Here is a 26,858-nt window from a genome sequence, read left to right as displayed (position 1 = left end):
ATGATTCAGTGCTATGTAAATACACAATTGAAAACCCAGAAGAAAAGAGATACACTGTGAAACACCTTTCGTCAAACACAAAATACAAACTAGTGGTTAAAGCATATACAGGTGGAGGAGAGACTCCCATTGTTGACTTTATATACATAGACACACCGTTTAACTGTGAGTATTGGCTGTGGAAAATTTGTCTTCTGGCAGAAGGATGGGGTGATTCAAACGGTTAGAATAATCTTCCTTTCTCAAGGGAAAACATTTAATTCAATGTAAAATGCACTTGAGAAAGAATCCAACTGAGAAACAACATGTGCATATCAACACAGCATTTTGATACTTTCAACTAGCTACGTTTTTTTACATGCTTATTTAAGTCATATCTTTCTGGGAAGTAGCTTAATTTGTGCATATTTGCATGACTAGTGAGTTTGGTTTGCTAGAATGCATTGAAGAATTGCATTTGGATTTAACTAGTTTTCTAATGTGGGGAAAACTACAGACCCGTGTGCAAACAACTAATTTCTGTATGGATTCTTGAAACTCTAATGTTGTTTCATATTCTCATCAGTCTTTAAATCCATTGCTAAGTTGACTCCTTCATAAGCCAATAAGAAAGGGTTGCTGGCTTAAGCACTGTAGTTCACTAACTGGACAGATTTGATCATCAAAGCAGAACAGGAAATAGTTGCCTGTAGTTCTGTTCCCTTGGAAATACCACTCAACAATCGTGGTTGTGAAACTTATGAACTGAATCGGAGATGCCTGGTTCTGAGAAATGTGTTGGGCGTGGAGGTGAAGGGGGAGGGGTAGGAAAAGGCATTGGTCATGCAAGGAGACTTCATGTTCTAGGCTAACAAGCAGAACAATGTCTAAACCCTCATTGTACCCTTGCCAAGGCAGTTCTGCCTCTTATACCTGTGTTCCAGCTCCCCTTAGCCAGCCTCCTCTTGTACAGGCACAGACAGACATTTGTACTGCCGTACAAGGAATTGAAATGGGGGGTTAATTAACCCAGAAAAGATAAAAGGAGAATGTAACACATGCCCATTTGCTGCTGTGGTGTGTGGTAGTGGCGCACCCACTTGCTGTCACAGGGCAAGAGGGCACTGGCCAGGGCAGAGGGAGAGTGAGCACTAACCAGTGCTCCCCCTTGGCCTGCCTATTACAGCTCCAGCTGTTCAGGGAAAACAGCTCAAGGCTGTTCCTTCCAGCTAGAAGCAGATACTGAGATGCTTCCTCAGGGAGCATGAACACTTGCGTAGTGTCTGTCTTGCTATAGTGCATTAATACTGGAGGTACAGGTGCTCTGTCAAAGTCTCATGGTAAAGTCTGTCATCTTTGGGGATCTGAGAGAAAACGTAAACAAAATAATTAAGGGAGATTATCATTGTATTAACTTTTGGAAATGCACCCTTTATAGGTAAGATGCTAACATGAGGGCAAATTAAAAGCAATCTAGTAATTCAGTTTTGGTAAAGGAAATCAAGAGACTTACAGCTGCATCCCAGAACTTCTAGCCCAACTTCCAACCATGGACCACACGGCTTTACTGCTGAGTTAGCTGCAAGGTATCTCATGTGGGCTTGGTGTTATTTTTGTCCCAGAAACTCAGGCTATATTGACTTTAACAGGTGAGAAGTTGAAAACAAATTTTTGAAGTATTTTTTCTTTCACAGCAAGCATGCTGTACCTTCTAGTCCTGCTAGTGATAGTTCCATCACTAGTAGCAGCTATATGCCACTGGAAGTTGAAATGGTAAGTTACAGTGCGTTTTTCTGTTGTAGACAGAGAACATATCTAGCGTAATTTACAAACCACAGCTGCGGCTTGCTGCTTCCAGCCTGTTGGAAGGCCTCATTCATTTTTTCCTTTGGCTGTCCAGCTGTGTGGATGTTGTAAGTATTTGGCTTGCGGCATTCCTGAGACACTCATCATCTGCTGCTCTTTCTGTATACATCTATGCGTGGCTTCTGCTGGTAGGGTATGCTTAGATGAGAGAACAAAAACATCATTTGTTTTGCTGTCTCATTTCCAGGGTGAAGGAGTGCTGCTGTCCTGTAATACCTAGTCCTAGCAAAAGCAAAGTGCTGTCATTCAAAGAGTTAAAGGTAAGAAAGATCACTGAAAATGTAGTGTTTTAAAATTTTCCATTCTTTGATGAGTGAAGTTTCAGGATTTTTTTTTTGTTGTTGTTGACTAAATTTAAAAATGAGTGACACTCACCCAGAAATGAACATAATTTAATGTCATTATTTAGTAGAAAAGTCTCCTTTTGATATTTGTGTGACTCTGCAGTGGTAAGTTTACGTTCTGCAGTCTGTTGCTGCGAAAAGTTAAAGCATAATTGGAGGATAAATTAAACCTTTTGATACAGTAGGTGGTGATTCTTCCAGTATTACTGTTCAAAACCCAGCACGGTCTGAACACAACAGACCAGACAATGCTGCACTTCGCTGCATCCCGTGAACTGCATCCACCCGCTCCTCCTAGTCTACACACCCCTGTGGTAAGGCACAGCGGAGTGATGCATGTCCTGGCTCTTGGGAGCATGCAGGGGACTCTGCTAGGTCTGGCTGGGTGGAAAGGATTGGCAAAAAAGCCCTCAGCATCTTCTGTAGGCCCTTTGAACGAGAAGCTGCTGCTTCCACGCTGCGTGCTAAGGCGGTCGCAAAACCAGGCGCCTGACCGCCCTGGCACACACGGGGCTGCAGCCATTTTTGCGGCCGGTGTTCAGTGACCGCTTAGCACCGGAGTCTGCACAGCCCGACAGCCCGCGCTGCTGCCGCCCCCTGCTGGCTAGCGGTTCGGGCTCAGACGGCACACATCAAAAACCTCGGCAAAGTTTTTAAAGTAGAGGGACATGGTTCCTTCCTCAAATGTAGTCATATCGAACTTACTTTAAAAAAAACACCTCTAAATACACATTCTGATAAATTCCACATAAATTACAGCTTCCATTGAACATTCTGTATGTTTTTCCTTCAAATTCTATTCATTTGTATCTGAAAAATCCAAGTTAAAAGAACTTCAGACATTAGAAGTGCTTGAAGTACTCACTGCCTTTCCTTTATGCAGAGATTCTTTTTATGAGTAATTTATTTTTTTTTTTAATGATTCTCTTGTAGATCAGTTCTGAGAAAGTACTGAAAATAAGTGACTGCATTCCTGACATGCTAGCAGTGGACAATAAGGCTGAAGCCCAGAAACTACATCCATGGACCAAGTCGTCTTCAACACCAACAGAAGATAAGGTTGATTGTCACAACTCTTCCTGGATTTACCCTAACAAAAACGAAGAGAGAAACTTTACACCAACACCTGCACCTCAGACTCGTACTTGGTTTGAAAATTTTACTTATTCTTCTCATCTTGCAGCTGAATCTGACCCCTATCAAATTCTGGAGACAGTAGAAGCAAGCATGCCAGAACCACCAGTCATGCTGTACCAGCCACACTACTACTTTGATATTTTTAATGAAGATGCTGCTGCATCACCCAGAGAAACAGCTGGCAGAAAGACCAGTCTGAGATACATTTCACAAACAGATGTGCACTGCCTAGGGAGGAGGCTTTGATTTACTCTCTCCTCCACTGAGTCCACCCCATGTCTGTTACACAATGTAAGTAAGAATTTCTTTAACCACAACAACTTCTTTTGATGAAGGCTTTCACAAGCCCAACTGTCCTACTTCTGTTTAATGCTGCAAAGCTCTTGCTGCAGGGCTAGTTTAAAAATACTGACTTGCATGCAGGAATGATGCGTGCTATTGTTTCATCACAAATTACAGGCATTACATAAGATTTATAGGCTGTTTCGTGGCCAGTATTATGTAGGAGGGTAGATCACAGCAATTTCTCTTAGCCTGATGCAGAAAACTACTGATTTTGCAGAGATTAAAAATTTATTCAGAAAGTAGAGGGGCTTGTGCACATGAATTTAATTTTTGTTGGCATTAACCCCTGCACAGATTTAGCAAGCCCCAAACAACAAGGTAAGCAGACACAGCAGTCAATGCATAGGTGTACGAATCCCATTTGTGGAGAACATCGTATTCAGGTTACGTATCAGCTACATCTTCCAACACTACTTTTGCATGTACTAAAAAAGTAGTATTTTTATTACAGTGCTCAGAATCCCTACAGCTGGCAGTGGTGAATTTGGTCTCCCATTTTGATTTTTGAAACATTGTACATTTTTAATGAAGAGAATAATTGGAATTGTATCTGAAAGCCTCAGCAGATTAACTGCCTTAGTGAACAAAGAACCTTTTGGTCTTACCTAATTATGAACTCAACTTAAAAGCACAAAATATGCAGTTCTCAAAAGGGAAAAAATGAAGTGTTTTTTGCAATTTGATCTTCAGCTAACTTTTAAAAATGTAGCTACTTCTCTTCCCCCATGTTTAACTGGCTAATCACATTTTAGCTAAGTTTAAACTAAGTTAGTTTAAACAAAGCAGCTCTACACAGAAATTAGTTTTGATGCTGACCCACATCTAGGTTTTATACTGTTGCTTACAGCTACTGCTGTAATGTCTGTGAGCTGTGTTGCAACAGGAAAACCAGTAAGACCTTACACAGACTGCGGCAGAGTCTTCAGGCAGGCAGAGGTGAGGCACAAACACACAGGTGGCAGGCTGTGGTTAGAGGTATCCAGTCAACACACACTGTGCTGTGTCCATGTGCAGGTCACACACAGATCTACTTCAGAAGAAAAAAACAAACCAAACCAAACCAAAGCAGCACAGGCCTTCCTTTCAGCCTTCAGACGGTGGAGTAAGGAAACACGGCAGGTCACACTTCACTGAAGTGCAGTTTGACAGAGAATAGGGAAACATCCCAGAGAAACTTTTCCTCCCTTTACGTTACTCTCCTTTGAGTGACAGTGAATTTCAAAGTTTTATACCACAGTATACTTCGAACATTTCCTTCTCCAAAGCGTTTCATCATACCGTGTGTACTTGTGTAGTTTAAGAAGTTCACTGCTGGAAAAAAGGCCAATACACAGAGGCAAGCTGTTTTGCCACTACCAAACTAAAGCTTCCTAGCTGTGTGTTTCAAGAAAAGGCCTGTTTATTTCACAAGGTCTGAGAGGTATCCTAAAGCAAGAGTTACACACCTAAGGAATTCTGAAGCAGAAGTCAGTCAAAAAAGTCAGATTATCCAACAAAACATTTTAAATTTCATCATGATGCAGCTCCTTATGCCTGAGGACAGCTGTAACAAAGCACAAATTCCTACTTTTGAAAAAGCTGCTGTCACTGGGGCATGGCTGGGGAAATTCAGCCCCGGAGTGACTGGGCAGGGGTTGGGGGAAGCAGTTATCAGTTGTGCCTTCCTGATGGTGGGGGAGACAAGTTGGCCTGTTGAAGAGTTCCCACCTCAATTCCCTTGGTCTTTCCTGAGGAGATCCTGCACTGATGAAGCTTCATTACGTGAAAGCATGGAAGCACTGTACCAGGTACCAGCAGATTGCTTGGCAAGGTGGTTAAGAAGCTAGCTCCTCTCCCTCTATAAACACTTCTGGTTGCTGGCCCTGTTTCTGGTTGCTGAAACCACCTGTGCTTTAAAGCACACATGGTGGTGGAAAATGCCTTCATGCCATTCAAAGGGCACTAGAACTAGAAATAAGGATTAGAAAAGTAATTTTTGCATGGGTGGGGAGGCATGTATAATTTTTATCTTTTTTAAGACATCTGTATTGCATTAATGGTTGAATGGGTAAAAATGTAAACTTTTAATTTTTTCGTTAATTCAGCTTTCACAGCAGTTGTTGAAATGCTAATATTTAAATCATCACATAATGGAAAATTATTCTCAGTATCAGCATGCTAAGGTTTTTGAAATAAAAATGGTGTACAAACTGTTAAAGGAGTCCCCTTCTATTCTTATGTCTTGCAAAGCATTAATGTAAAATATATTTTTTTACCAAAAAAAGTTTATTTGGAAAGCTTCAGGTTGTCCTGGTTAATTAGTAACTTCCAAATACAAATTCCAACCCATTTATAGGGCTGAGAGGTACAGATGAGACAAGAACAACTATAAGAAGTTTAAGTAGATTTTATTAACAATGCATCCCTTTGATAAGACTACGCTTCAGGAGGCTTTTAATGCCCATTGACATTAACTGTACACACTATATAAAAAAAAACAAAACAGAAAAACCCCAAAAAATCAAGGTGGGCAATACCATTTTGGGACAAGCCTCTGTTTAAATTATACACAGCTCAATGCAGTATTCTTACGGAAAATATATAAATACTTTTTCTTTCTATGTTACAGGTATACAATATAAATCAGATTTCATTGTCTGTTCAGTGACCTACAAACACTAGAACCTCCAAATATGTAGCAGCGTATTACTAAATAAAAAAAGACCACACGGGACAGAGAGAGTAAGTCTTGAGATTTTCCTTGATCCTTTCCCTCCTCAGAATGATTTAGCTAATCTCTTATAACGCAGTTTTGGGGATGCTGACAGCCCAGTGTTGGAACAATTTTTCAATTAAATTGACAAAATGTCTGCCTTCCCCCCCAAGACAATGCATCTTGTGTGTTTTAAAACACTATTCAGTGGCAAAATGGCATGTTACATTTTTTGGCATAAATTATATTTATCAAATGAAATAGTGTATCTTACAAGCAAAATGTGCAATTCTGCATGCTGTGGCATTGCTGTCCGTCTATGTTACAAAGCTAGCCCAAAGAAAATCCACATTGTTTACTGAACACACAAATCTGCTGAAAACAAAACTATCCAGAGAACCAGGATCAGGAGTTCAACAATAACCAAGGAGGATGGCGGGGCTTCTAGCAAAATACAAATGTGTCTTCTAGTATGCCCCCAAAGGTCTTTTTCAGTTGTCAGATTCTACACTCACCTAGCATACCCTTAATAAGCACATGATAATAGAAGTGTGACTTTAAAAAAAAAGAAGTTACAGGACCTGCTTTCAGCTGGCTCCAGCGAAGCTCCAAGAAACAGGACAGGCACCTACTAAATGTCTTATGGGTTTTTCCAGTCTCATTGCAAATTACAACTCACATGCAAGACCACTACCTATGTTCCAAAATAAAATGACAAAAAGATGAGCAGGATTCTCACTGCTACCTTTTTAAATGTTTGTAAGAGCAGCTTACCTCAGTGTGCCAAGCCACGGCACAGTAAACTACCAAATCCTTTGCACTTCATTGTGTCTTAGGGAAAAAACAACAAAACCCAAGGAGAGCATGTGTAGAGTACAATTGTCAGGTCAAGTAAGACCTGACAGATGAGGAAAATAGGCTGTTTCAAGTACAACACGCCAGGGGCCCAACATACAAGTTAGGCACCTCAAAGCCTGACCATCTCCAGCTCCAAGGGATGTCCACAGCAGCTGGGAGCATTCTGCACCTCTCTCTCCAAAAGGACTCTCACAGCAACCAGCTTAGTCCTCATCCCCACTCAGTGGAGAGAAGGAGTCCCGTGAGGAAGTAACTGGGAGCCCTTCAGTTAGCTCTCTTTCAGCCCTTTGGAAAGGACCACCCCTTTCCACTGACTGTAAAAGACGACCTAAGAAAATCAGCCAGCTTAATGCAGCAGGCCAAATGAAACTGGTTTCACAGCCAGCCGTCTCCTTCCCACAGAGGCTTCTGCACCAGACCTGAGTATTCTGTGTTAGCATGTTGAATCATCCAGGAGTTTTCTTTGCCACAGCAACGAAACTGTATTTCTATATAGTGTAAGTGAATACTATATGCTTTGCCATTTATTTGACAGTATTGGCAATTGTTCGGGTTGGAAAAATAGAAAGCAGGTGGTCTGTCAGCGTCCCTTGCGAACCTTTCTAGGAAAAGTGGAAGGATTCTTTATTAGGGTTAATATAAGCACAATTTTTATTTACTACTGTTTTCTTTCAAAGTTTTGTCACAAAGCAAATAAAATCCCAAAATAAGACTTTGAAAGGGATCTTTCAAAAAAGAAATCTACAGAATTAGAAATTCACAGTTTATAGCTAGGCCAATATCAAATTCCTTCAGTAACACTATCCCTTCATTTGCCAATTAAAATGAAGTATTAACATGAGCTTAATGTAAATTAATTCTAGAAATGTTGTATGTTATTTACAGTACAGACTTTACATCCTTGATGCATACTTGTTGAAATCTACTGACACTCATATACTTTCAGAAAAAGGAACGACCATATTTTATAACTGGATTTGTAGCTATAATTTGTATGTCAAGTTTCTATTGTCACGGATCCCCACACAAGCGAGTACATCAGAACACATGAGCATTGCAGGATGGAGGTTCTTTCAAAAGTATATTGACATTGCTTTTTGCTTACCTTTTTATAATCAGAAGCCCTCCTATGGTGCTTTCTACAATAAGTGCTATGGGTTAAACTGGTAACAAATGAACAAAGTTGTTTCTTGGTTTTTTTTTTCTTTTCTTTTTTTTTTTTGTTGTTTTTTTGTTGGGTTTTTTTTTTTTAAATAGAGGTGATAAAATTTGTTTATTTTGCTTGAACTGCAGAAAAATATCACGGAGTTGTTTGATGTAACCCCATCTAGTTATTAAAACAAAAGTCTTACACTCTAGCCTAACTGAGGTAGTGTTTGAAACTACTGTATAAGATACACTAGCCCCATTTTTGGGAAAACTACGTTATTTCCTTTGGAGTTTATACCACTATTTGGTCTACTGTGATTGACATTTTGGTTTTACAGAAGCATTTATTTCTTACAACCAGAAGTCCTATAGTTACTGGTGTGGTATGTTTTCAAAGCATTTCAAACATGTCTTGACACACAGATATATTTGTGTCACTGACCACAGAAGAGTTGAATCAGTTTTTTTTTGCTCCTTCTTTCAGTGGGTACTCATGAAAAGATAATCTTAGGAACTAAACCTGACTCTGAGCAGCAACTTGATCTGCTTTACCTGAACCTGACGGTATGCAGTGCACATGAGAACTCAGTGAAAAGATAGCTGCAAAGCAGTGCTTATGTGGCAAGATGAAATATCCAGTAAGAACAAATGAACTCTACGTTTCACCAGGAATCACAGGACTACTTACTGAAATCTCCAGTGGTATAGCTAGTAAGAACAGAATTATGAGTATCAGGATAAATTTCACTTAGAGAATTAATCTGACAATTACAAAAAAATGGTAAAAGCGAATGGATAAAAATACGTTCTACTTTGTACAGTCCAGTTGAATTATTCACCTACATCAAAATCAAAGGGTAATCCCTTCTATCACAGGCATTCTAACAAAGGTGACCATGCTACTGTATATACTGTATATTTGCATATATTTATATTACCTTTGTGTAAAGGCTTCTGAATCTTTAGATTCATGACAAAAGTGACAGGGATTCTTACTTTTTTCTAAAGTTTGCACTCATTAATTTAGAAACCTCATTACAGGGGCAACCATTTCAATCATTAACAGCCCCTATATCATTTAACTTTTGCAACATAATGCTGCTCCAAAATTTGGTACTTAAGGCTTTTCACTACAATTAATAGTACTAACTGATGCCTGATCACTCATCCATTGAAAATTAAAATAAACCTTTGTTTTTGGCTGTTTCATGGAACTTGGAAAACACTCATAATATGTCTTCTCATAAAAGCAGCAATGATTAAATGTCTTCAAGTTTAGTTTATACAATATTCATTTATCTGTCAGAAATCATGCTTTTTCTAAGGATTTTAGTTAAAAGTAAGACCAACATTCATAATATATGAGTGTAGAAACTGCAAACACATGCGTATCATTCAGGGAAAACAATTTGATTTCAACATTTTAAGTTTAAATAATTTGTTAGTTTTAGAATCAAACTGTAGTGAAAATCCTTAACTGGTTCAGATAAGATACATGTACGTAAATGTCATGAAATTGGAGAGACTGCTAATAAAATGACTTACAACTACAGCAATATTAAAATAACTTAAAGGAAACCTCAGATTCACAGAGGTTTTTCTTTCTGTCTGAAGTTACAAACCCCCAAGTAGTGTTATAAACAGTACAAAAACCAAGAGAGGAGGGCTAACATTAATCCCCTGGTGTCCATGATTACAGCATGGCTCCCCATTGCTGGCAATGGAATGCACCCTCATCTCTGACTCCTGGTATCCAGGGTTTAAAAAGCAAGGCATTCTTCTGCTTCTCTGGAACAGAATTGGAAGTCAATCAAAAAAGATGTCTCCGTGTGTTGTCCTGTTTTTTTTTTAATTTATGGTAGAAAATGAAATGAAAACTTGTGGAGGTGTTCAGTGCTTGGCTCTTGCATATACTGGTAATTACTATTATTAAAACTACGGTAACGTTTAACAACTCCCCAAAGGGCTCAAAAGACTGGGGCAGTAATTGGTTGAGGAAGAAAGTTTTCAGTTCAGTCTCCAGGTACCAGTAGCTTCTGGAACGGTCTAGAAGGTGATGCTCCAAGCCTTTTATCCAGTCAGTCAGAGGTTGTCTGAGGATTTCAGAAAGTCTGAAATGCAACGCACTGCATAAGGCAGAGGTCAGGATTCAGCTGATGTATCAATTACTGGCTGTTTCGTTGGTGTTGCTAAAATAGCCTCTGCTTCTTCATGCATCTAAAGAAAAAGACAGATGAAGTATTAATGCTGTTAAGAGATTTTACTAGAGAGACATCATAAAATGGTTTCGTTTAAGACATATCTGAAAGCATCTTTTATTCAGAACGTGAAACCTGCACCCAGCTGGCACATTTTGGTGCAATCTATGCAGTTGAACCCTCCACTTACTTGTAAGAACTGTACATCTTGAAATAGCTCCTGAATGAACCTTCGTGATGGAAGTCGGAACGTACAGTGTGCTAACAAGTAGGACACCTCAGAGTAAAGGCATATGTCATCAAATGCCTGGGGATACTTTTCCTTAATTCTGAAAAGGTGAAAAAGCATTTTTTTAAGTCTGGAAGAGATTTCCATCTATTTAAGAAACCAAAACTGTTCCATTAGATTTTTTGTCATCATTAACAAAGTAGAGCTCTTCAGTAACAGGCATTTTAAATTCTGGATCTGATGAAGCAAGGAAATCAAAATAGACAGCATTATTTGGTACCAAACTGGAAGAAATCTATACTAATGAGATGAAACAGTATGTAATTTGAAAGTTGTACGGAACTGGTGAGATCACCTACTCTTAAAATTACAGATGTAGAAAGAGAACAGTTTATCAAAGAATTGCTATCCACATGTGCAGCAGTAATAAAAAAATACAGAAAAGCTAACTTAATTACTGCAAGCATTTCTGAAACTAAAATGAACATTTCTGCATTTTTCTTTAGCGATTGTACATCAGTTTCCAATGTCACTAGCCCAGAAACCTACAGCTTTTATTATAACATTTGGTCCCTGGATTTGTATTCATATATTTTTAAATGTTTTTTTTCTATAAATTAATCCTAGTAGTTGACGCTTGCTTAAAGCGGAATAGTGTTTCTCAGGAAGTTACATTCTGTTCATTATTCTGCTTATCTGATATCTATTATTTGGAACAAATAACAAAAAAGAATTGTTTCTTTTCTAAAGATGCATGATATAGTGGGTATGTAATGAGGTATCACTACAGTTGAATTACTGATTTTCAAAAAGAATGGGGAAAAGTAAGAAATCAAAGACACAGCATAAATATTAGAAAGAAAATCCTTTGTTTAGCTTTTACATTATATTCAATCATATCTGCTTGAAAATTTTTTAAGGAGTCAGAAGTAAGGTTAGTCACAATCCCAGAGATATTGGAGAACACATAAAACTAGATGTTGCTAAAACGTCTGAAATTCACTGAACTTACGTCAAGAGTCCGGTTTCATGGCCCTTTGTTCCTACTGAACTACTCAAATTGATTACTAAACGTAAGACTTCTTTCCGCAGAAGTATTCTGCACACTGGTGTATCATCCGGGATTGATTTTACTCCTGGAAAAACAAATTAAACAGTTGGAGTTTAAACAGAATAATCTTTGCCTGAACTAATCTTACGCCATGTAAGTCTGTTTTAGCATTCCATAAACAAACACACACAAGTATTTATGTATATATTCTGAACTATCAACACATATTTCCATTGAAATAATAAAAAAAACCCATTATTTTCAGAATTTTAACATAAATAATTTAAACATGTAAACCACCATTTCATAAATGGGAAAACCTGTACGTTTCGATTACAGTGCTGTTCTACCACAAAATCAAGTTGCAAACCGGGTGAGTGACTACCTGGCCTGTTTCTATCAGATACTGGAGAAATCAGCAACCACCTACTTGACAAGATATTATGGCGTGTTGTTTTTTTTTAAAAAACCTAACACTACTGTGGGGAAAAAAGGCAATCGATTTGCTTGTAATGTTGGATACAGAACTATTTAATAACCTGCAGAAATGCTGCATAGCAAAAGGACAAGCGTTTAAAAGTACATTCTCCCATCTCAAGACAGTGGTTGTTCTTTTTTTTTTTTTTTTAAATAATGAGCATTACTTTGTTGCAGTATATGTAAAGGAAATACTCTTTTTCCAGAATACCTCAAATACGTAAGTTATAATTGCTATTAATCACAAGACTTTCAAACTTACCTAGTACAAGCTCTGTACTCTTGGTGCTGCTAGCTGAACCATGGGATACTGCATCGCTACAGCCTGAAATTCCAGAAAATTTGGAGGAATGCACATCTAAGTGATTGTGTATGGTCTGCCCACACCAGTCAGTATATGGAATGTCTGAAAAATCTAACATAAACAAGATGTTACATCCTTGATATTCACACTTCTCCTCACTACAAATGCTTTCCTTATTTTTCAACAATGGTAGGCATGCAAGACACTGATGCAGTAAGTACTGTGCATATAAAACAGCTGGAAACTAGATGTTGGGCTTTTGGGCAAATCATAGTCAAAATGTCCAAAATTCACTTTTTTTCAATCTTGAAATACTTGAATGAAAATAATCAACTCAGACACTGACAGAAGCCTAAAACCTGTCAGCACACACAAGGCTCTTACTGCTATATCTGTGCTCTATTTTATGCAACACAAAAAAGATTTTTTGCATACACATAATTTTTTTTGTTTATACAATTATCACAGATGTTGCAGAACAGGCTCTGATTCATCCACAGAAAAATGTGGTAAGTAAGATTCTGCTGTGAGGCTTCACTATCCACAGCCTTTGGCATTTTGGATTTAAAGATAAGGATATAAAATCCAAACTTAAATGTGGTGCAGTTAACGGAACCACAGAAAAACAGGTCTGAAGGAAGTCCTGAAGATCTAGTTCAACCCGTTGCTCAAAGAGGGGCTCACCTCAAAATGAGGCAGGTTACACTGCAAAGAGTTTCCCCCTTATGTTGAACTCAAATTTCTATTCCTGCAGCATGTGTTTATGGCCTCCCGTCCTTTGGCTGTGTGCCTCCAAGAGCCTGGTGGCTCTGCCACACCTGTAATGCCCTTCTGCTATTTGAAGACTACAGTTGGGATTTTATTTGCCATCCCTTCTCAATACTGAACTCAAGCTCAAACATACCTCTCTGGGCCACTCCTCACATTTTGTACATCATCCTCCTTGCCAGTAGTACTCTTTATATGCTAGCTCAACGTGTAACAATGTTGTAAAATGGTGAGGAATCCTACTAAGCATCCATTACTGTATTATCTTTTTATTCCAAACATTACAAAAGGCACTGCAGAGCAAGTTCAGAAAAATAATTCTGAATCTCATCTGAATCTCGAAATATAGAGGAAGATGACTAAATCCCAGAAACTACAGCTCACCTTCAAACTCCTCCAATTTCATTTGTTTTGGTTTGTACAGACTTGCTTTGAAGTCAGACTTTTCATTACTTTGGCAGCGAGTGTCAGTTTTCAGGACATAGATTTTAAATACTAAATAAAGTTTCCAATTTTATATTCTGATAAGCTCTTAGAAATATTAAAAAACACCATGCAGGCATTTAGCCATACTAACATCACTAGAACAGAAAAGCTAGAAATACCATCGGTTGCACAGTGAGCTTATGAGGGAGAATTAATTTCAAGGTCAACAGTCGGTAAGAAAAAACCTTACTGATCAATCTTAAAAATGACAAAAATTCAGTATTTTCAGTCAGTTTTATGACACTTCCCCACAAGGAACACTAACCTGTACGACTGTATGAAGAGTTCACTTTGTTGTTAGGCTGATAGCCCACTATTTGAATGCAGACACAGTAAAGGCAGTTCTCATCTGTGTGCTCCTGTAGCCCCGTATCCTCCATATTTTCTAAAAACTGAGAGGCATCGGAACGGCTGGTATTCATTATTTCCGTAAGACTGATCTGCTGTCGGAGCATCTGAAAAGGGCTTTTGACAACATCACTTGTACCTGATGGAAGACCTGCAGATAAGCATTTAACAGATCAGAAAAAAACCAAAGCAAGCAACCAACATTATTTCCATTAAGTTTCCCCTTTGTAAGCCTTTTAGGGCTGGGAGGGTGTGCATGTGAAAATCGAGGAACTTTTGAGTGGTTAAACTCCCAATATTGTTAGCATTTGGGAAACATCATGTTTTAGTCCCAGCTTATCATAGATAAAGCATTGCAAAGGACAGAATTCAACCTCTGAACACACATGCTGTAAGATGTAAATGGTGACATTGTATCAACATTAGTAATACACATGTACCACTGTTACCAATTTCCATAGTGTCCAACCAGAACAGTGTAACATATGCCAGTTGTTTAAATGACATATGCATCAATGAACACAGAAACACAACGTAAAAAACCCCTGTAACTGAGTGCCCCTAATGGGAAGAAACTAGACGCAACACAGAAACAAGGCGAAGACACTTCAGTGACATTCTTCACTGGCTAGAAAATACCAACAAATACAATGTTGAACAAGAGTTACTTTACACTGAAACTTAGCAAACTACAGAAACACACTTTCAGGAAAATCAGGTTTATATATATTATATTAACACCACAAAAGTAATAATAAAATCAGAAAGGTGGGTCTATTTTGACATTCCAAGTACTTGTAAATAAAGCTCCAGTTAGACAGGAGGCAAGACAACAGCTATCCTATACTATTTTAGGACAACTTTCAATGCTTCTTTTTCAGTTGTCTCACTGAAAAGACACATACTGATGCCCTGTAGATTTCTGGCTACTCTGGAGTAAAAAGTAAGTGCATTCTAGGACAAGCCAAGCATTACAGAGCACTTGGAAATTCTCTTGTCCCATGTCCCGTCAACTACGCTGACTGTCATGGAAACATCCCAGACAGACAAAGCTTAATTTCTGAAATACACACCTAACATGATTAGTTCTTTTGTTCAATTATTCAATTCAGTTGTTAGGTTTTGTGAATTCCCGTGTAATCAAATGGAAGTAAAAATGTAACAGCTCAGTATGTGGCATACATATTTTATCTTACCTTAATTTTTTTTTCTTTCTTTAATGCAGTGCCACTACCAGTTTTCAAGTAGCATTGGCCTGTATTATAATCAAAGATAGACAGACTTTCCTCCTTTGTTTATTAGAGCTGGACCAACCTTACGTTGCTTTGAAGTAACATCATGTTATTTCATGCTAAATAAAAAAGGACATTAATGGCCTGCTGTCCTCAATCCAAAACACAGCTCTCAAAACTAAACAGCTAAGAATAACCCTTTCTTGTAAGGAAAAAAAGAAATTAAAAAAATTCAGGAAACCAACACTTTATTTGTTGTACCAGACGTACAAACAATCAACAGAAATGTACAGGAGAGGAATAAAAACAGTACCTCCTGCATCAGGTGCAAAGACCCTGGCTCCACGGTCATCAAATGGAGGTGTGGTTTTCTTCTGGAAATATGGAGTTTCCTTTACCTGCAACATTCAAGTGAAAATTAAAATTAGCACAGGTGCTAATCATATATAAAGGAAAAGTAGATTTTATGAGAAAATAAAAATGTTGGCCATTTTTTACTTCAGAAAAAAAAAAAGCTACATAGAGGAGGAAATTAGGAATGGACTCCTGAGTACTGAAGAAAAGCCAGTGAGAAAACCATATATTTGTGAATGAACGCTTATTAAAGGAAAACAGTGACCCAGAAGTGGCTGTTAATGATCTCTCCATGATGACTCTGCACCGCTAGCAACCTTGGGAGAGCAGTGCAAAAATACCCAGGATATCTAAAATGTTGCCTGTAAGATGCTGTAGAGTCAAGGTGTGAGAGAAGAAATAAGGCAACAAATATGCCCAAAGACTGCGAAGGAGAAAGTAGCAGTAGTCATGTCATAAAAAGGGAACAGAAGCAGGTATGATGGAAAATCTTGCCTTTGCTCTAGCTTTAGCAATTTATTCAAGATTAGTAAGTAATTTAGGTTTGAAAGGCAAAGACTAAGTAAAATAAAGATAAGGAAGCCGACTGATTTAGCTATAACATGGATCATGTCCTGTTTATAATGTTTATAATGAAGTAACAAAATATTAAACCCTGAGATGCATCAGTTTGTTATATGGGAATGTGTTTTAATGGAAGTAGAAAGAGGAAGGCAATTGGCAAGATACTTAAATAATCTGGTTTAACTTAAATATATGTATCTATGAGGTTAAAGACATATCATTTAATGCTATGACAATATATATACAAATAAATTATATCAAGATCGTGGTAGCAGGAAGTTAACTGTGTGATTAAACACATCATTTATGGTTGACCAATGAACATCTCAATTAGTTGGCTAAAGAGGTACTAACAAATGTCCACAGACTATGCTAAATTTAGTATAAAAGCCAGCTGTGAACTAAAAATCTTATGACAAAGTATTTATGCTACTTTTAGTTAACATTCTTCTAGCCTTGTCTGTGTCATTATTTGCCTGATAATACAAAACAGAATAGTAATTTCCTGTAGAAAAGAAACTCCTGTTGTTCAAAATGCATTCCTTGGAAGTAGCACATCCATTTTTTGCCACTTGTGTAGGTCTGGTCTGTTCTGATGAAAATGCAACAGCTGGCTACCTTTCAGTATAGAAATGCAAATTAACCCAGTAAGTTATCACATACATACCTGAAATATTTCATTGATATCCACTGGGAGAGCAAGGCCAATGTAATCATCAGAGCTACCAAATGTAGCATTAGATACCATGGAGCGAACAGAAGATGAACGCTGAAGTGTATTTTGGTTGATAGGACTTAATAAATCTTCCTTATCTAATGAAGCGTAACTTAAAGCTTTCATGAACCTGTAACATGAAATAATAAATCACAATCTTGGTAAATCTCTCATTCTGGCACATTAAAAGGATGGACTGCTGACACACAGACTACCCTCATCTTCCCACTGCAGAACTCAGAGGTTGTTACTTTGTCGAATCACAGCTACAGGCTCATTGGCTTTTACTGTCTCATACTGTACTGCATGGTTTGGTAATTCCTCAGGTAAATTTTTTTTCTTTGAAAGTCCTGGGAGAGGGACTTAAAAGGCAGCAGGTAGAAACTTCTGCTTAAGGGGCTGCCAACCTTGCAAAACCACAAATATTCTCCAACTTACAAGGTTTTGAAGTTTTACAGCCCAGACACGGTCAGTAAAGATTCAGGCTTTTCAACTAACTGCCTCGTTTTGAAACATACCCATACACGGAATGTGCCTTCCCTGGATATACACAAACTCTGAGCTGAGTAAGGCACATCCCTGCAAATGCAAAAGCTTGAGTCTCTAAGGTATTAGTGATGACAGCAAGGAAGATTTTTTTCCTGTACTCTAAAGAAGCCACCCATTAGGTCACCCAAGTATGGAGCAAGAATTTGCTCAATGCGAATGCACAAACAACAAACTTGAACCTGCACAATGAGGTGGCTGTGACAAGCAGCCTCAGGAACAAAGAGATGTATTGGTAAAATGAGATGGGAGGCTGGAGAACAAGTCCTCTGTGCTGATCAGAGTCCTGATGATCGAAATTTCACATTGGGCTATCTGTCATTTTACTTCTCATCACAGATAAAAAAACCTGTAGATGTTTTCTGCTAATCACCCTTTGTAATGGACTATATGCAGGTTTTATTAAAGGTTCCTAGTAAAAAGACACACACTTCAGGAACGGTATTTTTTTATTATATTACTGCAAATTATTATACATTGGGAAGTAAGGTACAGTAGACATTTGATTACTTGACTTTCTGCCTTATAATTTTCTATAACGTTTTTGTTTTAATGGACAATTAAAATGTCTTCTTATCCCTAATAGCTAAGAGATTTATACTAAGATAAAATTATTAAATTATCAAGGTTTGACCTAAGGTTCAAAACATTATAGTAAGATGGGAATGTGCAGAACAAAATTTACAGGATATTAATGGTTTTCTTGCTACTAACTAATTCCGATCAATGCTAACAAAAGTAGCAGTGGACTTACAGTACGAGTCAAGCCATCCTTAAAGAACAAGAGAAAATGGCCTCAAGTTGCACCAGGGGAGGTTTACATCGCATATTAGGCAAAATTTCTTCACCAAAAGGGTTGCCAAGCACTGGAACAGGCTGCTCAAGGAAGTGGTTGAGTCACCATCCCTGGAGCTATTTAAAAAACTTGTGGATGTGGTGCTTGGAGACACGGTTGAGTGGTGGACTTGGCAGTCCTGGGTTAACAGTTGGACTTGATGATCTTAAAGGTCTTTTTGAACCGAAAAGGTTCTATGATTCTATACATTTCAGTACTTCTTCAAGCAACCTTACCAGATTCTCAGCATACAGATCTGTGCTGCACCAGAGCCCTTGGCTCACACTGACAGCTGGAGAACTGCTCTCTATTACTGCTTTCCATCAGCACTGTTAGGTTAACAGTTGCACTTGATCTTAAAGGTTTTTTCCAACCTAAATGATTCTATGATTCAACCCCCCAAAAAGTTACAATTGCATTAGTTATTTCATAGTAAAGCATTCTACAGTTACTCTGAAAATAAAATTAATGATAAAATTATTAGTCTTAAACATTTATCCCTGCATTTCCTGCGAAAGCTAACAGATATATCATTAGTAGTGATAAACACCACTAAATTTTCAGGAAAAGCATGTCTGCAGGAGACAGGGTGAGAGCCATGATCAGGATCTGAGACATGCACATTAACATTTTTAGTTGGTCTTTAAAGACAAAGGTAGGAAATTTAGCCTCACAAAACATCTTATGCAAAAAAATAAGCTTTTCAACCTTTTGAACAAAAAGAACAACTGGAAATATCACAAAAATCAATTTACAGCTGCTCATTGCTATGAACACATGGATTTGAGTATGAAGCATGAAATTAAGACATTTTTCTGAAAAGGGACAGAAAAACAGCCTTGGCAGACAAAAATGACAGACTATTTCTTTCCAATTTATTACTTAAATAGCATTTAAAGACAATATTTAGCTGGAAGTAGTAACACACTCTGAAATTAAAAGGACCACAATTATTCAGTGCAAACTCAGCTGTGACCAGTAAGAAAAATACATGTACTGGGTACATCACAGTCCTTCCAATCAATTACATTGTTAACCGACACAATCTGACAGTCTGTTGTCATATGTACATCTGCAAGGAACCTTCTCAGAGACAGGTGCGCTCCAGCCATTTCAGTTCAATGTTAAACAGGTCAGCTCAAATCCCTGAGCATAACCACTGACACCAGAGATCATGAGCAGCTAAGCACCAGGAATACTGTTAGTACTACACTGCTTGCAGAGTCTCAGGATGAAATCAAGGGCATTACTGCAAGGAATGGTACATTATTACAGCCGCAACAAAACTTGTACTGCCACTGAAATGACGCTGATCTGTTCCTGCATTAGCACAGGAAGCCAGTGACGGAGCATAGTGCAGCTTATCCACCGAATCATCCTGAACTGGACCAGTACACTCAGTCTAGCTCTAACATAACTGAACAAAGCGAACAAAACTCACTTCATGGCATCTTTGCAGAAAACATCAACAAACGAACGTCGCTCTTAATCAGGACAAAAATGCATAGTAGTAAATGGATACTATACACACTCAACTGGGTATGTGCAGTGCAGTTCAGGGACTGGGCATTTGCTGTTCCGTACAGTGAGCAGATGACTAATGTACTGCTGGCTTGTCCCCTTCCTGTCATCTGAGAGGAGGATGTTCAGGCAAGAACAGAGACAGAAAGCATCCTTCCTCTTTCAATAGTAATGTGATAATCCAATGCAGTAGCAAAGATCATTTGAAAGGAAAAAACTGGTAGAAGAGCTTATATGAGAAAGTTGTTAAGCCTTGACTGTAGCTGCTGGGAACAGTGTCAATGTCATGAGCTAGATATCTTATGTAACTATCTAATTAGTCTTCAGAACATTTAATATTATTAAAAAATAATGAGGTGACACTGCCATCTAAAAATAAATGATACAAGTAAAATTTTTTGCTCTGCTGTAGCCAAGAAGCCAAACTGACATTTTTATTAGTCCTATCGCCTCAGTGCCACAGGGAACATGACTAGAGCATATTGGCAGAGTCCCTGACCCTGACTACACGGGCACTTTTGTGTGACTGCAACTTTAGTAATGTCAGCAGTGTAATTGCATTTAAATATTAAAAAATTAAACAGTAAGCCAATGTGATGAAAGGAAACATTTTCCTTTGTCACTAACAGCATTAAAGAAAGGGGCTGAGCACAGCTACAAGAGCCAGGCTTCTCTGACAGCACTTATGAAACTGAGAATTCTCATTCCCTTACATTATTTCCCCAATATTGATTCTGCTTTCAATGAAGTTATGAATCATTCTGCAACACTTGTCATGTTTAGGTGAAGTTGGAAAAAATATTAGAAAAATACTGTTCTTATTCAATAATTGCTCTTACAGCTCTGAAGAAATAAATGAGCACACAATAATCCCTTACCGACTTGGGGTTAGCCGAGAATCCAGGCTGCCAGACTTCATGGTAATAGTGTCAGTAAACAGCACGTCCTTTGCTGGAGATGCTAGGGCTTCCGAGTGAGACAGTGACGGATGCATCCTCTGCTGTTGTAAGCGTTTTAGTGTAGCATAGCCAAAGGCATCTCGAGAACTTGTGTAGCTAAAGTTATAGTCAGCAAGACTTTTTATCGTAGCTAGAGAAGGAGCTTTAAGAGACTGGGCTCTTCGGGGAAGAGTATGAGAAGACCCTGGCAATACCAGGGACACAGAATTGGATTTTGAGAGAGGCAGGTGGTTAGAATGTGGTGTTGAACAGTGACTTGGTTTAACTGTTTTTGTGCTTACCACAGTACTCAAACTTCCATAGTCAGTATCTACATTCGTAGTGTCCACACCTACAGTCTCCCTTGAAGGGCTAGAGCTCATTGAGCTTATGCCACTTGTTGTGGTATCTGTATTAAAACTTAGGCTACGACTCTTGAAATGTGTTTGTGTAGTACCATCTCCTATTAGCCTTTCTCTGCTTGTATTTTCCCGATGAATTTCATTTCCAAGACCTTTTGGCAGCTTTAGATCATTTTCTCCAATACTTGGGGTACTATCAGTATCTTCCACGTGCTTGCTTCCAACAAAAGAAGTTTCTAATCGTAAAGTCTGGATTTTAGGAACTCTGAAAACAGGGTTGAATTCTTCCCCAGCAGGAAAGTCTATGCTACTGGCAGGTTCTGTTACTGTACGATTTCGCCTCAGAACTGATTTATTGTCAGATGATGTCAGCTTTGCTCCTTTTGGATCAGTGCCACTTCTGTGTTTTTTATTAGGTAGAGTAAGAGAGTTTAGAATGCGATTTTTCACAAGTCTACTAGAAGAAAAAAAAGGAAAGGGACTACGGTCTTTGTCCTTTGAAGGTCCAGGTCTGTCACAAAATATTTGTTCTGCATCTTCAGTAATATCTAGGAAGAACGTACTAGTGGAAGTACCACCAAAACGGTCCTCTTCCATGATGAACATACCTGAAATTATACAGGACTGTCACTGAAAATTGTTTATACACTTTGAAGAAATGTCTGTGTTGCAAAAAAAGTAAGCAAATCTGTGTAAGCCGAAGTGGGAGGCTACATGATTCACTGCATTTTTTAATGCAGCATATTCTCTGCAGAATTTAATAGTGTAAATTAAGTATCTTGAGGAGGACCTGAGCTGAAGGTCTCATCACTTCAGAAGAAAAGCCACTGCCTTATTTCAGTGCAAATACCCAGTTACTAGGATTATAACCCATGTGTTCCTTTAATGATATCTAAATATGGTATATTTCTGGATTTAAAGTCCAGATATCCACAGCAAAATTAAAATGTATTAGATACTCTAAAATACACAAGAATTTAAATACAGCAATAGTCTGTGTGTATATATACACATACAGATTATATGTATTTATATTCTAGAATATTCCTTTGAGGACAACCAAGTAACTGTATGTTTATACCTCAGCATGGAGATTTCCTCAGCAGGGTATTACAGCAAGCTGCCATGACTCAACATAAAAACTAGTAACTTAGCCTGATGTTAAAATTTCTTACTTCTACACCAAATGTAACCCCCCGAAAGACACTGTTCTCTTCCCTCTCACTTGCCTACATCCCCCGAATGCACACTAACTGTCCCCTTGCCTGCACTCCTTCTTGCAATAACATTTTTTACAGTATTTGGCTGAACCTCATCCTGCTAGAAGGTTCATAAGAACGCCAAGATGCTGTTCTGTGGTGGGGTTTGGGGGTTTTGTTTTGGTTTTTTGGGTGTTTTTTTTTTACTTACTTGAAGGAGCAGATTCACTTTCACTGTTGTGCCTAGAGCTGGTGGACTCAGAGTTCAAACTAAGAGTACTGGGTATAGAAGAGAGTTCATTGCAGAGCTGCTCCATGTCATCAGGGACCACTGGCCAAGGCTGTCTACGACTGTGTCTCACTGCATCCCAGTTATGATGCTTCAAAATGTCACATCCTTGTTTAGTTTTGGCTATTAGACCAAGCACGTAGACACAGGTTCTGTATTTAATGTATATATGGAAAAAAGAGCAACAATAATAGCATCTAATTTAACTAAACTTATTTCTCTTTTGAAAGGAAACTTTCAAAACAATTCAGCAGAAACTTCACAAAACTGCCAAGTAGCTTTTGGTTCATTTTTATGTGTAAGTCAACGGAAGCTTTAAAAATGGACTAAAATATCTGAGAACAATATCCTATTCAGAAATAAAAACTAATTATTCCAATAGTCTGATTACAGAAAGTAGAAAAGTATCTTTTTTTTAAAATATGCAAAAGGACAAATATAGTAGCAATATTAGCCAAAAGACCATCTATTTATGCTTTTAAAGATTCAAAAATACATTTAATAAAAATTATGGGATAATAAAATGATTACAGAGATATAAGTAGCAAATATTTTAATTGTTTTTTTAAAAAAGGAGAATAGTATGTATCTTTTTTCATAGGTTTCATTTTCTTACTCCATGTTCTTTCACACTTACTATACAATTCTGTGATTGTATAGGACTGAGATTGATACTCAGTTATTGATCTTTAATAACTGACTACCAAGTAAGTAAAAAACTATAATCATGTAAATTAGGTAAGGCTATCTGAAAACCTATATGTGAAACTTACAGATGGTAGTTGCCATAAATTGGATACACATACCCTCTAACAGAGAGAACCTCACAATGTTGGGCAAGTGCCATTATATCAGGAATTACATTCTCCTCTTGAAGTAAGTTAAGACCCCAATTTGATGATCCAATATTGCCCTGGAATAAAAGTTTTGTCAAGTAAGCTTTTATTCTGATGTGATTTGAAGTACTATCAGTGTAAAACTTTTGACATTTTTGTTTGTTGGTAGTACAGTTTCAAGCCACGTCTTTGCAAAGCAGTTAAGTTATCTGAGCACCCTTTCTGGCATTTCCTAGTTGCGCAAATCCAAAAAAGAACTTTGCACATAATGTATAGTACTTAAAACTGCTCACAGTTAACTACTACATATTCCTCATTTTACCAATTCTACTACAGCCAAAAGCACGATGTTGGTTTACTCATTTTACATTCTCTTACTCAGGCATTTTATTACCTACAACATCTTCCAGTAACAGTCACCTTGGACAAATGTTCCCAAATAAACTTTGGGAAAGACAAGAAAGAAGCAGATGAACAGCTGAGGTGGCAAAGCAGGTTCAGAAATGTAGCTCTGACAGGCAGAGACATGAGGTTTTTGCCCATCACAAGTACCAAAGGTGTCATAACCATATATATTCACATGCATCAACAGTGGCAGCCAACTTTCTGCCAGAAACACTGAATTTTGCACCACCACAGTAAATACATTAAAGCCAGACCACAGCAACTTCTAACTACTGGTTTCATGCTAATACTGTTGCTACATGTGATAATCTGTTCTTTTTTATTTTTTAAAAAAAGAATAAAGAACAAAAAAGGTGCCGTGACCCATTTTCAACTGGAAATCCAGTTAAGGTACAGAATACCAACTTGGAAAAAGTCACACATAATTTACAACAAAAAACCTAATTAATGATTTTATGGAACTTTCCTTGGTTATTTCAGAATCGAGAGTCATAACAGAACTCAAGCAACTGCAGAAAGTTTTGAAATCTTTTACTAACCAAGGCCCAAAGGGCTGCTTTCAGCTGCTTAATTCCTTCCCACTTATCCAGCATTGGGGAACGAACAGTGTAACTTAGATCTGTAACAACACTCTGAGGGAGAAAAACAGAAGACAAAACCAACTCAGTTGGAAATGAAAAGGAGACCTCAAGTCAAACAGTTCTCCTGCATTTTTAATAAAATGGTAAAGCACTAATTTAAAGTATGCACCCTAAAATGAACAGCGGTAGTACTGGAATAATAAGCATAAATTAACAGCAACAGCAATGCAAGTAGAAAATTTTAATGTAACCACTGACTGCATCAAGTTAATTCAGATTTTATAAATATAACAGATTAATCAGACTAACACACTGCAATATGTAAGCTTTCTCTTAAACTTTTCAACTGTCACATTCAATTCATTACATCATCTTGCAAACCTACATTAAAAGTGAACTCATTTAAGTAACAATGTACTGGCTTAGGGCTTGTTTTCTTAGTTTTTCAGAATACTAGAAGTAAGATTTTATTCCCCCATCTCCACATTTTTGTATGTGTAAAAGGATAGACACAGTTTATGTCTCTCTCTCTCTATACATCGTCAATATACAATTCACTCACACAGACTGAAAAATTTTAAGATTTTGCTAGCCATTGTAAGTAAAATACTGAAATATTAGAGAAATACCTCGCAGTGTCAGGAAGGAATTTTAGTTAAGAATAGATGGCAAAGACTGTCTTCACAAATATTTGGCCCCATATAACTTAAGATTGTCTTAATCGCCATATTTTGCAATGACTGTTTAAATGCCATCTCTTAAAAAATTTTAAAAAGTTTACAGAACTCTTTAAAATCTTTCAAATTATTAATATTTTTTGTCCTCACCTGAGACTCCAATAAGTGGCAGCCTGTTTTATGGTGCACCAGTTGGCCATAAAGGTGAACTGGCAGGTAGACATGAGGTCGCTGTAATCTGGTGGAAAAAGAGATCATATGCTATCCCAGCAGTTTTGACATTTTCTTATTAAAATAAAATACACTGCAATGTAATGCAATGAGTTGAGTTTTTTTCAGACAAAGAGGATTCTTTTGGAGAACTTAGAAAAGAACAGAATGGAGTATTTCAGTTGGAAAGGACCCATAACAATCACCTAGTCCAGCCGCCTGACACCGCTTCAGGGCTGACCAAGGGTTAAAGCTCGTTACTAAGGGCATTGGCCAAATGCCTCTGAAGCACTGACAGGCCTGGGGCATCGCCCACCGCCCCAGGAAGCCTGTTGCAGTGTCTGACCACCCTCTCGGTGAAGAAGTGCTTCCTGACGTCCAGTCTGAGCCTCCCCTGGCGCAGCTTTGAACCCTTCCCACGTGTCCGTCAGCGGATCCCAGGCAGAAGGGATCAGCACCTCCCCCCCCCACGCCCCCTCCCCAGGAAGCTGCAGAGAGCAGCGAGGTCGCCCCTCAGCCCCCTTTGCTCCAAACCAGACGAGCCCAGAGCCTCAGCCGCCCCGCGCAGGCCATGCCTTCCCGCCCTCCCACCAGCGCTGTTGCCCTCCTCTGGGCGCCTTCGAGGACCTTCACACCCTTCTGAAATGGCGGGGCCCAGCACCGCGCACAGCACCCGGGGTGAGGCCGCACCGGCGCTGGATGCGGTGGGACGTCGCCCCTTCTGAGCGGCGGGGTGGGCTGCCTTTGGTGCCCCCGGGATGTGGTTTGTCCCTCGGCTGCCCGGGCACTGCTGGCTCATGTTGAGCCTGCTGTCAACCAGCACATCCAGATCCCTTTCTGCAGACCACTCCTCTCCCAATTTATACTTGTGCCCAGCATCACTCCATCCATCCTAGGTGCAGAATCCAGCATTTGGACTTGTTAAACTGCATCCCATTAATCATCGCCCAATGCTCCAATCTATCTAGATCCCTCTGCAAGGCCTCTTGACCCTCAAAAGAGTCAAGAGCATCTCCCAGTTTGGTATCAGCAGCAAACTTGCTAATCGTGCATTCAGCTCCTGCATCCAGGTTGCTGATAAATATACTGAACAGAACTGGCCCCAGAATTGCGACCTGAGGAACATCGCTGGTGATCAGTCACTAGCCTTATGTAGCCACATTCACTGAAACCCTTGGAACCCTGCTATTCTTCACCCAGAACATCATGAACCTGTTCATCCCACAGCTGGACAACTTTTCCAAAAGGATGCTGTAAGGGACAGTATCAAAAGCTTCACTAAAATCCAGAAAAAATATATCTGCTGCTTTGCCTTCATCCACTAGGCAGGTGACCTTATCACAGAAGTTAGTTAAACAGGACT

At 38.6% G+C, this 26,858-nt stretch overlaps 2 protein-coding genes across 7 annotated transcripts in view; one reads left to right on the top strand and one right to left on the bottom strand.

The window, feature by feature from the left end:
• The window catches only part of OSMR (oncostatin M receptor), a 35,380-nt gene extending 28,961 nt beyond the window's left edge, over nt 1-6,419 (top strand). For 2 of the 4 annotated variants that reach the window (XM_055790237.1, XM_055790238.1), the window contains 4 exons: nt 1-165; nt 1,674-1,752; nt 2,033-2,105; nt 3,123-5,868. In XM_055790237.1, coding sequence (XP_055646212.1) covers nt 1-165; nt 1,674-1,752; nt 2,033-2,105; nt 3,123-3,572 — 767 coding nt within the window. In that variant the 3' untranslated portion in view covers nt 3,573-5,868. Of the gene's footprint in view, nt 166-1,673; nt 1,753-2,032; nt 2,106-3,122; nt 5,869-6,279 lie in introns of those variants that run through there. The other 2 variants (XM_055790239.1, XM_055790240.1) reach the window with 2 other exon arrangements.
• RICTOR (RPTOR independent companion of MTOR complex 2) overlaps nt 6,042-26,858 on the bottom strand; it is a 90,330-nt gene continuing 69,513 nt past the window's right edge. For all 3 annotated transcript variants that reach the window (XM_055790234.1, XM_055790235.1, XM_055790236.1), the window contains 12 exons: nt 25,436-25,523; nt 24,567-24,659; nt 23,593-23,699; nt 22,709-22,938; nt 20,877-21,906; nt 17,049-17,226; nt 15,777-15,861; nt 14,149-14,382; nt 12,588-12,740; nt 11,810-11,933; nt 10,759-10,897; nt 6,042-10,587 (listed from right to left, as the gene is read on the bottom strand). In XM_055790234.1, the coding sequence (XP_055646209.1) occupies nt 10,513-10,587; nt 10,759-10,897; nt 11,810-11,933; nt 12,588-12,740; nt 14,149-14,382; nt 15,777-15,861; nt 17,049-17,226; nt 20,877-21,906; nt 22,709-22,938; nt 23,593-23,699; nt 24,567-24,659; nt 25,436-25,523 (2,536 nt within the window). In that variant the 3' untranslated portion in view covers nt 6,042-10,512. The remainder of the gene's footprint in view (nt 10,588-10,758; nt 10,898-11,809; nt 11,934-12,587; nt 12,741-14,148; nt 14,383-15,776; nt 15,862-17,048; nt 17,227-20,876; nt 21,907-22,708; nt 22,939-23,592; nt 23,700-24,566; nt 24,660-25,435; nt 25,524-26,858) is intronic.

This window comes from Falco peregrinus, chromosome Z, assembly GCF_023634155.1.
Source record: "Falco peregrinus isolate bFalPer1 chromosome Z, bFalPer1.pri, whole genome shotgun sequence".
NCBI lineage: Eukaryota > Metazoa > Chordata > Aves > Falconiformes > Falconidae > Falco > Falco peregrinus.
This window is presented reverse-complemented; position numbering and strand designations above follow the sequence as displayed.